General features: G+C 43.7%; 1 protein-coding gene across 3 annotated transcripts in view; it reads left to right on the top strand.

Annotated features, from left to right (window-relative positions):
- Positions 1–15,830, top strand: part of FAM76B (family with sequence similarity 76 member B) — a 105,007-nt gene that overhangs the window by 35,925 nt on the left and 53,252 nt on the right. For all 3 annotated transcript variants that reach the window (XR_004539815.1, XM_033948064.1, XM_033948065.1), the window contains exon 5: positions 6,314–6,519. Coding sequence is in view for 2 of the 3 variants with exons in the window: in XM_033948064.1 (XP_033803955.1) it covers positions 6,314–6,519 (206 nt within the window). In the remaining variant the exon portion in view is untranslated. The remainder of the gene's footprint in view (positions 1–6,313; positions 6,520–15,830) is intronic.

Here is a 15,830-nt window from a genome sequence, read left to right as displayed (position 1 = left end):
ACACAGATACACCCTCGCCCAATATGGAATAATCACAAACTAAAAATAGAAATATGTAGAAACCAGACTCTTCATACAATGCAACACCACAGAAATAGTGACACATGTCCCCTAATACTGTGCAAAATATAAAGACAGTAAATGTAAATTTGAAAAAAAACTTCTACATAAGTCACCACTTTACAAATTAACAAATAGAAATAAAACAAATAATGAGAAATATGTAAATACCATTTTATTGGATTAATTCATTTTTCAATTAGCTTTCAGAGGCCAAATCTTTCTTCAAGACAGTACAGTATACAGCTGTTATGGTCTTATGTCCTGATCTGAGGAAAGGGGTTTAGTCCCCCCCCAAATTGCCTTATTTCCATTTCCTATTGATAAATTTTAATCAATACAGTTACAATACTACTTGATTCTACGTAAAGCAAAAAAAATATTTTTTTTTTCTACCTTTTGTCGTTTCTGCTTTAGTCATCTTCTCTTCACTCTCTTCTTTCTATTCAGCATTTGTCCTCACTCCCTTCCATGCAACATCTTTCCTCTCTCTTTGCCCCTTCCACCCAGCCTCTACCCTCTCTCTACCCCTTCCATCTACTGTCCACCCTATCTCTGCCCCTTGCATCCACTGTCCACCCTTTCTGCCTTTTCCATCCAGTGTCTGCCCTCTCTCTGTTCCATATGGTATCTTCCCTCTTTCTATATTTCTTCAGTAAACTCTATATCCTGTGCCCTTTCTCTCCTTTGTACATGATTTATTTCAGCTTCAACCCCTCTCCATTTTTTGTCTCCACCCCTCCCCTATGCTCTGGCATCTCTCTCTTCTCCTTTCCTTCCTTCCTTCCCACTCCACCCCATGGTCTGACATCTCTATCTCCTTCCCTTCTCTCCCCCCCTCCAGTATCTGCCTCTCTCTTTCTCTCCGTCTTTCTTCTGTGAGGAGATCATGTTGATCTTGAACACTGAATAATTCTTCCATATTCCCCATATCACTGTACTGTAGTCTGGTCCAGCAGACTGCTTTGGCACTATTACATGGGTAATAGTAAATTCATTATGCATCAGCTTTCCACACAGAATGCCACAAGTCTCTATTTCTTGTGCTTTGTTTACATCTGCCAGCAGCAGAAACTTGTGAGACAGATCCCTTGGCAATACTACACTTCGGAGCCCTTTGACCATCTGGTTCTGTATGGCTGCAGGCTTTAAAGCTCTGTTTACTGGAGGAGACTGTCCAGCATACATAGTTGCATCACTCTTAAGGATCTGATCAGAGATTACATTAGACAAGGTGGTATTTTTAGGCATGGAAAAACAGGACATGTTCTCCTCAATCTGCTCAGATGCCCTTTAATGTTCGTCTGATCTCGGGCTAAATCTTGCCTCCTGAGCTAATCTTCAAAGGAGAGCGGAGTGAGAGCCATATCGGCAGTGAGATCCGTTTTGGGCCGCATGTTGTGCAGGGCTGGACTAAGGCAAGTTGTAAGCTTCCTTCCATCGCTGACCTATCTTCCATAAGTCAGCAACGGAGGGAAGCTTACAACTCGCTGCTCTTGCTTGCTTCGGGCCTTCCTCGTTGCTGGGTCCTGCCTTTACGGAAACAGAAAGTAGGCAGGACCCGGCAGCGAGGAAAGCCCGAAGCAAGCAAGAGCAAGTTGTAAGCTGGCCTGTCTCCTATAGCGAACCCATGCTCCGGGGCGTGTGCATGCCAACTTCCCTTCTCTTCCCCCCTCGGGACGTGACTTCCGGTTTCGGAGGGAAGCGGCATGCACGTTAGAGCCCTGGAGCATGAGTTCAAGTTGCTTGCTGGCGTTAAAAACTAAAAAAAAAAAAAGTCAGGCTCCTGCGATTCAGGCTGTGCCGAGTCAGCCCGGTAAATCTCCAAGCCGGTGAGGTTTTTGTTTTTTTTTTATAATGTTGAGCAGAAGGCGGCAGCAGCAGCAGGATTGCGATCGAGATTACAGCCGGGCGCTCATCTAAATTAGCTGGGCGGAGCGCCCGGCTGAAAGGCCCTGGGGAGAACACTGCTACAATATTGGGGTGATGCTCCCACTCAGGATTTGGTTCCGTTCGTCTCTACTTACAAACAGTTGTCTAGATGTTCACAGCGGGTAATCCGCCGACATCTTAACATTTTAAAGATACATCCTTGTTTTCAACAGCTCAAGATCTTGTTTTCTTATGTGCGTAATTGAAATTTGGGTGACATTTTGAGCCCCAATGTTCTGAGAGTTCCATCTGATGCATATACAACCATAACATCGGGACATCGGATGTGTGGTCATTGTTCTGTCTGTTCTTTAATGATCGAATCTGATGTGTTTAAACATCCTAAGACTGGTTTTGTCTATAAGTTGAGATGTTCCACTTCATGCTCCACTGAGGGGGTGATTTCTGTGATTCTTTGCCCTTGTTTGAAAATTTATGTTGGGCATACTTACCGTCAGTTCAAGACAAGACTTATTGAACATAGATCATGTTTGAATACCCGGCGTTTGGAGGAACCACTGGTGATGCATTGTTTAGAAGCACATCATGATCTTGGAGCCCTGCGATGTATTGTGATTGAACATATTGCACTCCCGGTTCAACGGGGGGATTGGAGACTGCTCCTTTGGCAAAAGGAGCAAAGATGGATCTATCAGCTACAATCAGTCCATCCTGAGGGTTTAAATGCCCGAATAGAATGGTCCACCTTCTTTTGAGTCTGAGCGTTTTTCGATTGGTTGCTGCATGTGGATGGGCGGAGCTTTTGGGCCTTTTTAGAGCCGGGGTGAAGAGTCTCTGCGCCAGTTTTGATTGATGAAGTGGTGAGGATGTTTGAGGAGTATGGTGGGTCTGGAATATCTGGATGTGAAGCAATGATATGAACACCTCTGATGCAGCGATTTTATGCGATATGGAGGTTCCCCCGTTGGGTGTAAGGACTGCCTGGCCTGGATTTGGAAGCCATTAGCAGCTAAGTTATTTTTTCTTGCTTTTGCTGTGGATGTTATGAGCTGGACTATACTGCCTTTTGTCACATTCACCCACTGATTTTCATCTGTATTAGGCATGCTGTTTGATACCACCTGGCTTTACTTTAGTTGCCTTGTATTTGGACTATTTTTCAGCATTTACACAAACAGATTAACAGCTTTTGTAGGAGTGGAGTTTTTTTGGTCAAATGAAGCTGAACTGAGGCCTTTTTCTCCACTTCTTTTCTTTTTCTTTTGCCCTTTTTTTGGGGGGGAGTGTGAATGCTGTTGGTTGTATGTTTAAGGCCTTGTCGTGTTGCTGGGTGTGTGTATTGTTTGTCCGTGTGGGGCTCATTTTGAGTTAATAAGGGATATATTCGGGCCCTAATCCTTGAGTACTAATTTCTAGTGGAACATAATTTAATCCTCATGCCCTCCTATCCCTGTGGTAATACAGATTTTTTTTTTGTCCCCATCCCTCGGCATACCTCTACTGCCTTAACTATCCCAGTACTTTATTTATTTACAGTGCGCTTATGTCACTTGAACCAAAGTGGCTCACAGTAAAACAGACAAATTTGCTACATCCCAACCAAAAGGCACAGTTGCACTGAGGAGAAGCAATTACATACAAAAACATAAAAGTAGTGAGTCGTGTACATAAAATTGCATCTGTAAATAGGTTTTCAAAACTTTTTTAAATTGTTATAATGAGGTATAGAAACAAACATACTCTAACAAGCTATTTTACTGCTGTAGGCAAAAAGGTACCAAAAGTGGGGTATGTAACTTATATATACTACAAGAAAGAGGGATATCAATTGCATAATCCTACCAAATTTCAGCTTCAGTTATAGATTAATTACATCTTTAAAAGATGGGAAACATCAATTTTTTAAAAAACCAATTAATCTCAGAAATCATATATCCCACTTCAAGGACCTGAAGTTTTTAGGCCACAGAACATGGAAATATCAGTTGTGTAAAAAAAAACATTGCATAGTATACCTAGTTTACTTTCAACGCTGGCATAGGATCATACTTAACTTTATCTGGGGGGGGGGTCGGCATCGCCAAATGGCTAGGTATGCCATGTTTAAATTCAAGGGAAGGGGGCTTGGGTATTCCTGATTTGGAACAGTATTATAAAGCAGCACAGCTTCGGGCAGTGGTAGATTGGCATGCTACCCCACTAAAATTATGGGTTCAGTTGGAACAGGGGTTGTTTGAGAGTGTGAGAGGCATTGGTACCTTAGGCTATCTGCCGTGGATGGGTTTGGGGGATAAAGATTGGTGCTTTGGGGAATCCATTTACGGGATTGTGTGGCGAGGAGTGTGTGGCGCAGTGGTTGGATCTACAACCTCAGCACTCTGGGGTTGTGGGTTCAAACTCCGCGCTGCTCCTTGTAACCCTGGGCAAGTCACTTAGTCCTCCATAGCCCCAGGTACGTTAGATAGATTGTGAGCCCACCGGGACAGATAGGGAAAATGCTTGAGTACCTGATTGTTAAACCGCTTAGATAACCTTGATAGGCAGTATATAAAACCTAATAAACTTGAAACTTGGGATGGATGTTACAGGTATGGAAAGGGGTTTGGAAGAAGTTAGTGGGGAAGACTAAGGGGGTATATTTCCTTCCTCGGGAAGGGGGTGTTTTTAAGCGCTGGGAGTGTCAGGGCTTGTATTGTTTTGGGCAGTTCATGGAGGGTGACACCATTAGGGCGTGTCCTGATGTTTGGGAACAATTTCAGTTGGCACAGGGGGACTTATTCCCCTATCTGCAGCGGGACCCTGACGCTCTCAGGCAGTCCCCTTTTGAAATGTTGCTCGGGGCCCCAGTTCGCTGGGGTTGTATTTCGGGTTTGTATAAATGGCTTCATGCTGATAGCGCTCAGAAGGCATGGGAAGGGGGATCTGGGGATCACATATACTGGGGTGGAATGGGAACAGATAGCTTTACGGATTCACCATGTAGCAGTAGCACCACAATTGGTAGAGAATGCCATTAAAATGTTGGTGAGGTGGTATATTACCTAGGGGGTACTTAGTAAGATGTCTGCGTCCTGCACAGGTGAATGTTTGAAAGGGTGTGGTAAGCGGGGCACCTTTTTCCATATGTGGTGGGAGTACCCCAGACTTTTGGAGTACTGGACTCAGGTATTTGGGTATATGGAGCAACTATTATAATGCCGGGTGGTTGTGTGGGCTGAAACTGTGTTACTGGGGGTGCTTCTTGGAGGGGTGGATGATAACCAAGATAAGCTGGAGTGGCTGACATTCACGGCAGCCAGGTTGGTGCTGGCGTCCTCAGGTGCCTACATTGTCTTTGATGCGGGAAAAACTAGGGTGGGTTTGTGAGAAATATAGGCTCTCTGCTCTGCTGACCCTTCGATGGCAGCAATTTGAGGATCTATCGGGTAGATTTCTTGAGGTGGAGGGTACTGACCCATAGTGACTTTGAGGGGTACTCCTGGTTTGCTGGGGCTCTGCATGTGCACAGATTTCCTCTATTTTGATATCGTAATAACCTTGTCGTCGTTTTAAGGGAGGGGAATTCCATCCACTGTCTTGGGGGAGGGGGGGTTCTTTTTTCTTTATGGTTCTGGGGTAGAGGTTGGGGGGAGGTGCTTTCTTGGGAGTTTCAAAAAATCGGTTAACACTGTTATTGATGGCACCAGCGTGATTTTCATTCCTGAGTTAAGCTGTTAGACTGTGCCATGTTTTGATGTTTGATCTTTGTGATGTACTTGCAGTGTTTAAATAAAGAATTACAAACCAAAAAAAATGAAAATTGCCCAAATTTACCCCTCAAGACTAACTTATTTGGAATCTCACTTTTGGTACTTTTTTGCTCAGCAGATCACATTTTATGCACTGAACTCTAGTAGTGATTTGATGCCTTTGCTGAGAGCTGAATACCAGATGGGGCTTGCTTCCCTTTGAAGTAGATGCCTGCAGATATCATCACTGCTAGTTATTCAAGTTTCCAGTTTTACAGAAAACTTCAGTTGCTGAACAAGACTTCAACATGAGCAGATTTTCTGTTGCGTTCACAGCATTAGATTGCATGTATCTATAGGTGCTGCTTAAACAGATACATTGGTTGCCATTTTTGGGTTTTATTATGGGGTTTTTGGTCACAGAAACCAGCTGAATTACTGAAATTTCTTCACTATCTTCTAAACGGCATGTAAGGATTTTTAATCATAGTAATTAAAAGATCTATTCAGAATAGTCATCTGGTTAGCGATATCTTTCTGTGACTTTAAACTTCACATTTCAGAATTAAGAAGAGACCTCTTTTGCCATACTTATGAGTCCTAGATAAGCATTGTATGCTGTTTCCTAAAAGGTTGACGGGAAATTGTTGTGTTGGTTGTGCACGCTGTCCTACAAACGAGTACTGCAGAAGACAAAGGAACAAAGAAAGAGTCTGGGGTCCTCCCATTCTAACTCCTCCTCCTCATTGACTGAGAAAGACCAGCCTCTTTCTAAGCACCACCACCACCACCATCATCATCACCACCACCACCACCGTCACAGCAGCAGTCATCTCAAGTAAGGGTTTATCTCTGGAATAATTATAATGGGTTAAACGTACACATTTAGCTTGATTCTTATTGGAATGTTTATCTTAGTGGTACAAAGAATCAACCAGATTACACACCTCAGTAGTGTAGGTTGTTTTTAGTTTTAGCTTGTAGGTGAGGAGTAGTTCAGTGGTAGAACCTGCACCCAGAGTTTGTGGGATTGAATCCCAGGGCTGCTCCTTGTGACCCTGGGCAAGTCACCTAATCCTCCGTTGCCCCAGGTACAAAATACTGCATATTTAAACCACTTTGATTTTGGATATGTAACTACAAAAAAGGTGGTATATAAGTCCTAATCCCTTCATCCCCTTATCTGATTTACACTTGAGTGAAATGGTGTGGTGGCTGTGTAAGTCCTCTCTTCAAGGTAATATGTAGAAATAAAAAACATGATGGAAAAAATACTTTTTTTTATTGGATTAACTTAATGTAGTTTATGATTAGCTTTTAAAGGTAACCCCTTCTACAGATCAGAAAAGAGGAAGAACGGGTTACCTTTAAAAGCTAATCATAAACTACATTAAGTTAGTCAATTAAAGGTATTATTTTTTTTCCTTTATGATTTTGTTTTATTTCTACATATTACTCTGATTTACACTGAAATTGAGTGAAATATAGGGAAGGCCCAAAAACTCAGCTGGGGGTGGGGGAAGGATAAATGACTTGATGCACCTCAAAAATATTTTCACCCCTTATTTCTCATTTGGATAGTAAATTCAAATTTGAGGCATTCTAGTACAAAGTTGCTTTCAAACTAAAATGGATAGGTTATGTTTGTGACCCTGTTTTAGCAGTTAAATAAGAGGAAATATTGTGTCTTGGGAGCAATGTTTCCACATAAGACCATAAGAATAGTCTTACTGGGTCAGACCAATGGTCCATTAAGCCCAGTAGCCCATTCTCACAGTGGCCAATCCAGGTCCCTAGTGCCTGGCCAAAACCCAAGGAGTAGCAATATTCATGCTACCGTTCTAGGGCAAGCTGTATGAACTCTTTCTTTGTCCTTATTTCCAGTGATTGGCTGTGCTCTTCATTGATTCAGGATAAAATGTGTGAGAGATCCCGGTGAATGAGTACGGTATGTGTAGTTGGGGGAGGGATATGGGAAAACCCCCATCGAAGTACAGTGGACCATTGTTAGTATATAATGTGTTTATGCATAGGCTGTAATTGCGAAGATAACAAAAACATGTAACCTGTTATGAGCTCTTCTGGGAGGATGGGATATAAAACCAAATAAATCAATCTAGAAGTTTATGGCTTGTTTGAGATCACAGTATAGTATAGAAACTTTACTTATAACAGAGGTTTGGGAATTCAGTTAGATAATTTTTGTTATGCATTTGGACTTAACAGTGGCTGCGTGCTTGTTAACTATAATATTGACAGAACTGAGTTAAATTTGAACAATGGGAAAGTAAATTGGTTTGAAGGTTTTCTGAAATATTAAATTATACAAATAAAATAATGGAATAAATATTTCTACAGGATGGAGGATGTACATCACAGGGATCACTATTGTCCCCTGCCTTAGTTAATGTTTATATGAAGTCATTCTGTTGCAAAGACATTGGAGTCTGCACTCTAGGTGATTATCCCTTGGTCACAAGTTGCTTGCAGAAGGATCAGAGCACAAAGGAAAACAATGAAGATAACCAATGGTGCTGTAAAAGTATTTCTTGACAACCCAACAATGTATGTGTTTTGGCCCAGCAGCCGGTGTTGGTCTAACAAACATAAGAGCATATAATTAATGCATATCAAACAATGTACAACTATGAACTAATTTGTAACACATAAATAGTATATGCATTCACACAATAAAATATTTCAAAAATTAAAATTTCTTTAAAATCAGAAGTAGTCTTACATGCATGTCGAACACAATTCACCCATAAAAATCATGGAAACAAATAATCATGTCACACAGAGCTATATATGTTTCGAATGGCTGCTAATAAAGTAATTGCATAATGAGCCACAAAAAAACATAGAATATATAAATTAATCTTATAAAATTCATTGAATATAGACCACTACTACTAAAAGTTCATAAAACTAAATGATGTGCCTATTCTAGCAGACAGTTTTTGTAACATAACTTATCTTTAAAAAAATCATTGTTGATGTAGTTTTAAAAATGATACATTTCTGTGATTGTATGCTCTGTTTAACAATAAAAAATAATCTACAAGAATCAAAAAGCATTTTATTTATACTCCTATGTGACCGGCCTTCAAGTAATAAATCTTCTGTGAAGGTGTTTCTCTTGCATTTGATATGCTTGCAGAAGGATGTCAAACACATTTTTCAGTTCCTCCGCCTTCATCAATGTATAGTGCTCTCTTCAGTTTTTCCTTTTGCAAACGAGTTGAGAAAGTGTTTTCTGATCTGCTCCGTCCTGTTTTTATTATTTTCAGGTATTTTTCATCCAATTTGTGAGGCTTTGGTGCAGAGATATTTGGGGCATCTCTGCCTGAGAGAGGATGCAGATCCCAAAAGGGTGGTCTGCAGCTCACAGGGTAACCCCCAGGTGTACCTGCTGAGCCAGCTTGCTTGATTCATTCTTGAAGCTCGTGGTCCATTCCCCTGGGAGCTAGCTCACCTTCTAATTTATTAGAGGCTTGAACGCAGGCTGTGGAGCCCCTGTGTTAATCCCGTAGTGTTTCAGAGAGCCACCTGCATTTTTGTATCTCCCCTCCCCCCCGTCACGCCGTGAGGATTCGTGGGGTTGAGTTCACAGTCAGTGCCAGGCTGACTGGCAGCCTGAAGATCTCCAGGTTTGGATCACTTCTGAAAGAATTTGAGGCAGAAAGTATTCTCCATTTAGACAGGCTGCAGAAAAGCTGACGCAGGCACTAGCACAGTACAGTGAGTACAGCCCATTATTCCCTATGGGAAAAATCGTGGACGAAGTCTGAGAATTTTATTTTTCAGGGTTTCTGGGACCAGAGATAGGTCTTCCTCCTCCAAAACTCCTCTTCCTGAATTTTTTTTATCTTCAGGGGAGCCCCCACAGGCCATTTTTGGTGCAGAATCACTGGCAGTGGCCATCTTAGATTTCAATCAATCTTTTGTTCAAAAGCCTCTATCTGCCTCAAAATCTCTCGATTTGGCTCAGAATCGACTGGGATGGGTTCCTTGTGCTGTTCTGCCCTTATATCTTGCTAGCTTTGCGTTGGAGGAGCATTTGTGTGCCGCGTGACAATGGGGCGGAAACCTTAGGCTTAGCCTTCGCTGAGTTCTCTAGGGTCGGATGCCATGTCTTTATTGTCCCAGGGCACAGTTTCTTCCCTGTAGGATTCTGTTTCCCTTTCAGGGACCAGGAGTCAAGAGGTAATAGTTGCACTCGGTCAGTGAGAAGATACATCTGTGTTGTGACTTTTCAAGACTGCTTCCGTAACACACATTATTACGGATGCAGTCAGGGAATTGAAGCTGGAACCTCAACAGCCATCAGCTTCACAGTTCACGGTCATAAATGACACAAATGCTCAGACCACCTTTTTTCCTGCACACGCGGACATCACCTTGCTAGTCACTGAGCAACGGGTGACTCCCGAAGGCTTACTAAGGGTAGCTAAAACTATGTCCAAATTTTACACAATAGTTTTGGAATTTCAGCAGCTGTTTAGTCAGCCGAAAGTGGATTCCACGGTGGCTCAAGTAACTAAACATACTCTCTCCCCCTAGTGAGGGTGGCGTGATGTTAAAGGGTGCACAAGATGGACGTGGTTCTTAAGAGGCAATTTAAAGCGTTAGTTTTGGGGATTAAAGCTGCAGCAGTGGCCAACTACACAAGGTTTTGGTGAAATCATGCGGCAGAGGAGGATATATGTCCCCCAGCTGGTGCTAGAGAGGATGGTGTATGTGGCAGATGCTCTATGACATTATTAGAGTCATGAGCAAGGTGTTGGTATATGCTGTTTCTGCCCACAGATGCTCTGGATCAGGCAATAGGCAGGTGATTCAGTCTCCAAAGCCACTTTAAGCATACTGCCCTTTAAGAGGCAGATGCTATTTGGTAGAGGCTTAATGACCTCATGGCCAGTGTGTCGGATCACCGACCTAAGTCTTTGTCAGCAGCAGACCTTGCCAGTCCACTGGAGGAGGCAGAGGCAATTTTCATTCCTGACTATGTTCCTGCCATTACTACGCAGGTTCCTCTGCTCAGAGATCTTATCAGGGATCCAGACAGAGATGTAACAATTGGGTCATTCTATGTCAAGAGGTCTAGGTCTCCCTGCCCGACAATCTCAGTAGTTGCTGAAATTTTTAGCGGAAGTACAATAGGACATGGAATTAATATGTGCAAAGTCTTAGATGGATCTCAACTTTTCCAAAGATAGGGGCCTCATTATCGGGGCCACTTTTTTTATTCCATGGAAAATAGTGCCAAGACATCAACTTTGGATGCAGATTGTGGAAATGGCTCTGATTTGATATTTTTGACCCACTATTCCTAATAGCTTAAAGTAGGCCTGAAAGTACATCAAATTTCAACCTGCGTTTAATGTAAAAATATGTGGGAGATGTAGACAGGCACTGGAACAATGAGAGAAACTTGAATTGGAAATTTGTGGCTTTCTAATAACTGAATTTTTTATTAGGATGAAAAATTGTGATCAAAGAACAGTATGGTTTGGATAAGAGTGACAATATCAAAGACATTGTGCTTCACAATCATTTCAATTGCAGCTCATCATGCAGCTAGCCTGAGTACAATGCATTGAGTTTATTGTCAATATTGGACAACACAGTTCGTGAATAACTGTATTGCCTTGCTGTTGAGGTTGTCATTGGAGCTTCAAGAACCATAAAAATATGTTCCTCTCAATCCCACATGGTATCTTTTTAATGGGCCAATGAAAGGATCAAGCAGGGCCTTGTGGATGCAAAAAGTTAATTAAGGCATCATTGTGTTTTGAGGAGATTTCAGAGATATTTCCAATCCACCAATAATTGTCATACATGCAAGCAGTGTTCTCCCCAGAAATTTTTTCCAGCCGGGTGTCATGAAAAAGTAGCCGGGCAGGGTGGGGAAATTTGGTGGGGAAAATTAAATGTGCATTATTTTTATTAGTTACTTATTATTAATTATTTTCCAATGCTCAATATGCCTTCCTTTTTTAAGGTTTGACCCTTAGGGGCAGTGTTCCAGTAGAATTTAAGCCACCCTTGAAAAAAAGTAATGCATTTTGATCACTAAATTGAAAATCATTTTTCCTACCTTTGTTGTGTGGTGATTTAATTGGTTTCTGGATGGACTTCCTTCTGACTGTGCATCCAACATTTTTTTTCTTTCTGCCTCCTGCATGCTTCTTCTCCTCCAGAATTCATTCCCTTCCCCAACTAACCTCTCTCTCTGTCCCTCCATGAATCCAACTTTTCTTCCTCTCTCCTCCACCCCTATTGGCAACATGTCTCCCTCTCCCTGCTCTGTTATGATCTTGCATCTCTCTGTTCTTCCTGAGGATCTCTCCCCCCTCTGTCTCTTCAGTCTGCACCTCCCAAAGTCCAGCATCTGCCGCCTGTCTTTCCCCTTTGGTCCAGACTTCTCTCTCTGTCTTTCATCTGCTTACAACCCCCCACCCCTGTTCTTCCTCAGGGTCTCTCCCCTTCTGTCTGCACCTCCCATAGTCCAGCATCTGCCTCCTGTATTTCCCCTTTGGACCAAGTCTCTCTCTCTTTCTCTTTCTCTCTCTCTCTCTCTCTTTCTTACAACCCCCCCTACCCCCAATTTCCAGCATTTGTTCTCCTTTCTTCCAGGTCTTTCTCTGCCTCTCTCTCTCTCTCTCTCCAACCTTCCTTCCTGCCTCCCTCCCTGGTCCTGAATCTTTCCACCTCTCTGCAGTCTCTGTCTCTCTCTTCCCTCTATTCACCCCCACGTCCAACATCTGCCCCTCTCTCTTCTGCCTCCCCTTTGTTTCAGGTTTCTCTATCTATCTAACTTTCTTCTGCTAACATTTTGAGTCCTCCCACCTTTGTTCCAGGTCTTTCTATCTCTCTCACTCGCTTTGTCTTCCCCCTGTCTTCATCTCTCTCTCCTCAGTTCAGGGTGCTTCCCCTCTCTACCCCCTCTGGTCCAGCATCTGGTCCCCTCTCTACCCCCTCTGGCCAAGCATCTGCTTTGTCTTTTGGTTCAAGTCTGCTTTCCCGCCCTTCAAGGTCCTTTTCTGTCTCTCCCCCGCAGTGTCCAGATCCAGCGTCTATATGGCAATCCCACTGGGGCCCTTGCAACAGGCGGGCTCTTACCTCCGCTGTTTCCCGCACCCAGCGAAAGAGGTCATCTCCACGCTGTGACCGCCGTTTGTCAAGGACCAACCTTTAAAGGTAATTATGGCAGCTTGCAGAGGATCGCCGGTGCTAGTAGAAAATTTAGTGGGCTGCCGGTGACCTCCGCAACACGTTACCTCTGCCATGATCCTGCCCCTCCTCTGACATCAGGGAGCGAATCCGCAGCAGAGGGAACATGCTGTGGAAGCCACCGGCAGCCTGCTAGGTTCGCTACAGCACCGACAATCCTCTGCAGGCTGCCGTAATTACCTTATAAAGGCGAGACCAGGGGAAAACATACAGGCCTTTGGGGGAATCGGGCAGTGCTAGCACCGTACCATGTAGGCAGTCAGCTGTATAGACACCAAAGCAGGGCCCTTTGTGTGTATTGCAAAGGGAATGTGGGAGAGACACCATGAGGGAAGGGGGTGTAAAATAAGAGAAAATGCCGGCATGGAACTTTTTTTTTCAAAATGTTACTTGCTCCTGAAGAGAACCCTCGCCCTCCATCAGCATTGAAGGGTGCCTGCAGCAGTTACTTATGCTGCGACGAAGAAGGGGGAAGGTGGTTGCTGGGTTCCATCTCTTCTCATTTAGCACGCCAGATTCTTCTCTCTCTACTCCTAAAAGGCCAAACAATTTTAACTAGTTTAGAATAGAATCTGCGGTGCAAAGGGAACTGTTTCTTATAATTTCCATGTTTATTTTGAAGAAATTGCTAAAAAAAAACAAACAAACCACGCTTTTCGACATTTTATTTACAGCTCTATGTAGACATTCTTCAGGCCATATGGTTTCATTTGTGCATCGAGAAGCGTGGCTTTTAAGTTTCCTTCCCTGTTTCTCTCAGATGCTTTGTTAGGTCCCTGGACAGTGTTCTCCCTAGCGTGTTTTTAGCCGGGCGCTCCGCCCAGCTAATTTAAGGTGAGCGCCCGGCTGTCATTTTGCATCCGCACCACCAGCATCAAAGCCGCGCTCCAATCCTCTTCCCTGTCCCTACTCCCAGGGGTGTCCAATCCGCGGGCCCGACAAGGAGTTTTGTGCGGCCCAGCTTCTCCCTCCCTCCGGCGGGTAGTTTTCTGGCCGGTTCCCTTCTGCAGTCGGCTGCGGGTGGTGTCGGCTCCTCGCGCGCGTTCTGTGGCTGTGTCAGAAGCGTTCCCTCTGACGTCACAACGTCAGAGAGAAGGCTTCCGAATCAGCCATGAATCGCGCGCGCGAGGAGCCGACGCCACCCGCAGCCGACTGCAGAAGGGAGCTGGCCAGAAAACTACCGCCAGAGGGAGAGAGAAGCTGGGCCGCACAAAACTCCTTGTCGTGCCGTGGGTTGGACACCCCTGGAGTAGAGACAGGGAAGAGGATTGGTGTGCGGCTTGCAAAAAAAAAATGTGTCCCAAGAACCAAAGTGACTGTAGGAGTCCTGAGACTCTGACTGGAGTTTCTGAATTATAAATTGGTGAGTATTTTGGGGTATTTCATATGTGTGGTCTTGAATAAACTCAGAACTTTGTATAAGGGATTGAAACCTTATACAGTACAAAATGGGAACAGACCAAAATAACTTGACCCATTTCTTTAAATTTATTTCTAATTTCTGCACTGGCAGCTATGACTGTTTGAATGACAATCACTCTATGCAAAAGGAAGAAGACTAAAAATTATTCCCAGAGGATAGTTCCTCATGTAGAGGGATAAAAGTTCACTGCACACAGCTGGTGGAAATGCCTAAAACCAAGTGCTGTAGAGCAGTGTTCTTCAACCGCCAGTCCGTGGACCGGTGCCAGTCTGCAGAAATTTTCTGCCGGTTCACAGGGCCGGCATGTCCATCAGGCCCAAGACAACGTTCTTCAGCCGCCAGTCCACAGTGCGATCAACGCGGCGTCTTTGGGCCAGCTTCCTGAGTGCTTCAGTGCACAAAGCCATGGGAAAAGGCTCCTCCACATGGCCTGCGCTTGAACCAGAAGCCTTCTCTCTGACATTGCAACGTCAGAGGGAAGGCTTCCAGATGAGGCACGGGATGCATGCGAGGAGCTGCTGCCCACAGCTTTGTGCAATGCAGCACTCAGGGAGCCGGCCCGAAAATGCTGCATTGATCGCAAAGTGGACCGGCCCAAAGATAACACCGGGGGGGCAGGCCAGAAGCAAAGGCACATGGAGGGAGAGAGACAACGGTAGGGGAAATGCTTTTATTTTTTTTATTTAGTGATTGATTTGTCTAGTTTTTTTTTTAATTTAATTATTGATTTGTCTGTTCAGGAAGAAATGCATTTGTTTCTTTTTGTCTGAGGTTGTACTGCTTGCAGAGTCTTGCATCTTAGGGTTTGTTTGTAAATATTAGTACTTATAGTTTTTGGTCCTGCATTTGCATGGGGTTATCTGTTTTAGGAATGAATATTAAAAAGCATACGGTGTGCTTTGTGTATTTTAATTTTGTGGTTAAGCATTATGTGTTAATACAATTATATTATGTGTTTATATGAAAAATGAATGGAACAAATGGTGTTACAATTAGTACTATTATGGGGGCGGGGTTTGGGGCAGAGATTGAGTGGAGATGGGCATGACTTAGCCCAGTGTTCTTTAACTGCCGATCCATGGACTGGTGCCGGTCCACAAATAATTATTTTATTTCCGCCAGTCCATAGGTGTCAAAAGGTTGAGGAACACTGCTCTAGCGATCCAGATCAATTGTAGATACATTTGATAACTCTTCAGAAGCATTCTAGAAATGATCTAGTTCATCTTACTTGCATAATCCTGATACCCTGCACAGAATTTATAGCATTGATGTGGAGGAAGAGGGAAAAAGATATTTGAAGGGAGAACTGTTGGGAAGAGAAAGGAAGAAATGGTGGACCTGGGGAAGGGAGGCAGGCAGGGGGAGAGATGGAATGGGGTCAGTTGGGAAGAGAAAGGGAGAGAAGTTGGATCTTGGGATGGGAAGGAGGGAGAAATGTTAGGTCTGTGGATGGAAGGCAGAGATGCAGCATCTCTCTTTTTTCCCCC

Source organism: Geotrypetes seraphini, chromosome 6 (genome assembly GCF_902459505.1).
Source record: "Geotrypetes seraphini chromosome 6, aGeoSer1.1, whole genome shotgun sequence".
In the NCBI taxonomy this organism is placed as follows: domain Eukaryota; kingdom Metazoa; phylum Chordata; class Amphibia; order Gymnophiona; family Dermophiidae; genus Geotrypetes; species Geotrypetes seraphini.
Note: the sequence above shows the minus strand (reverse complement) of the source record. Positions and strands in the feature narration are given on the sequence as shown.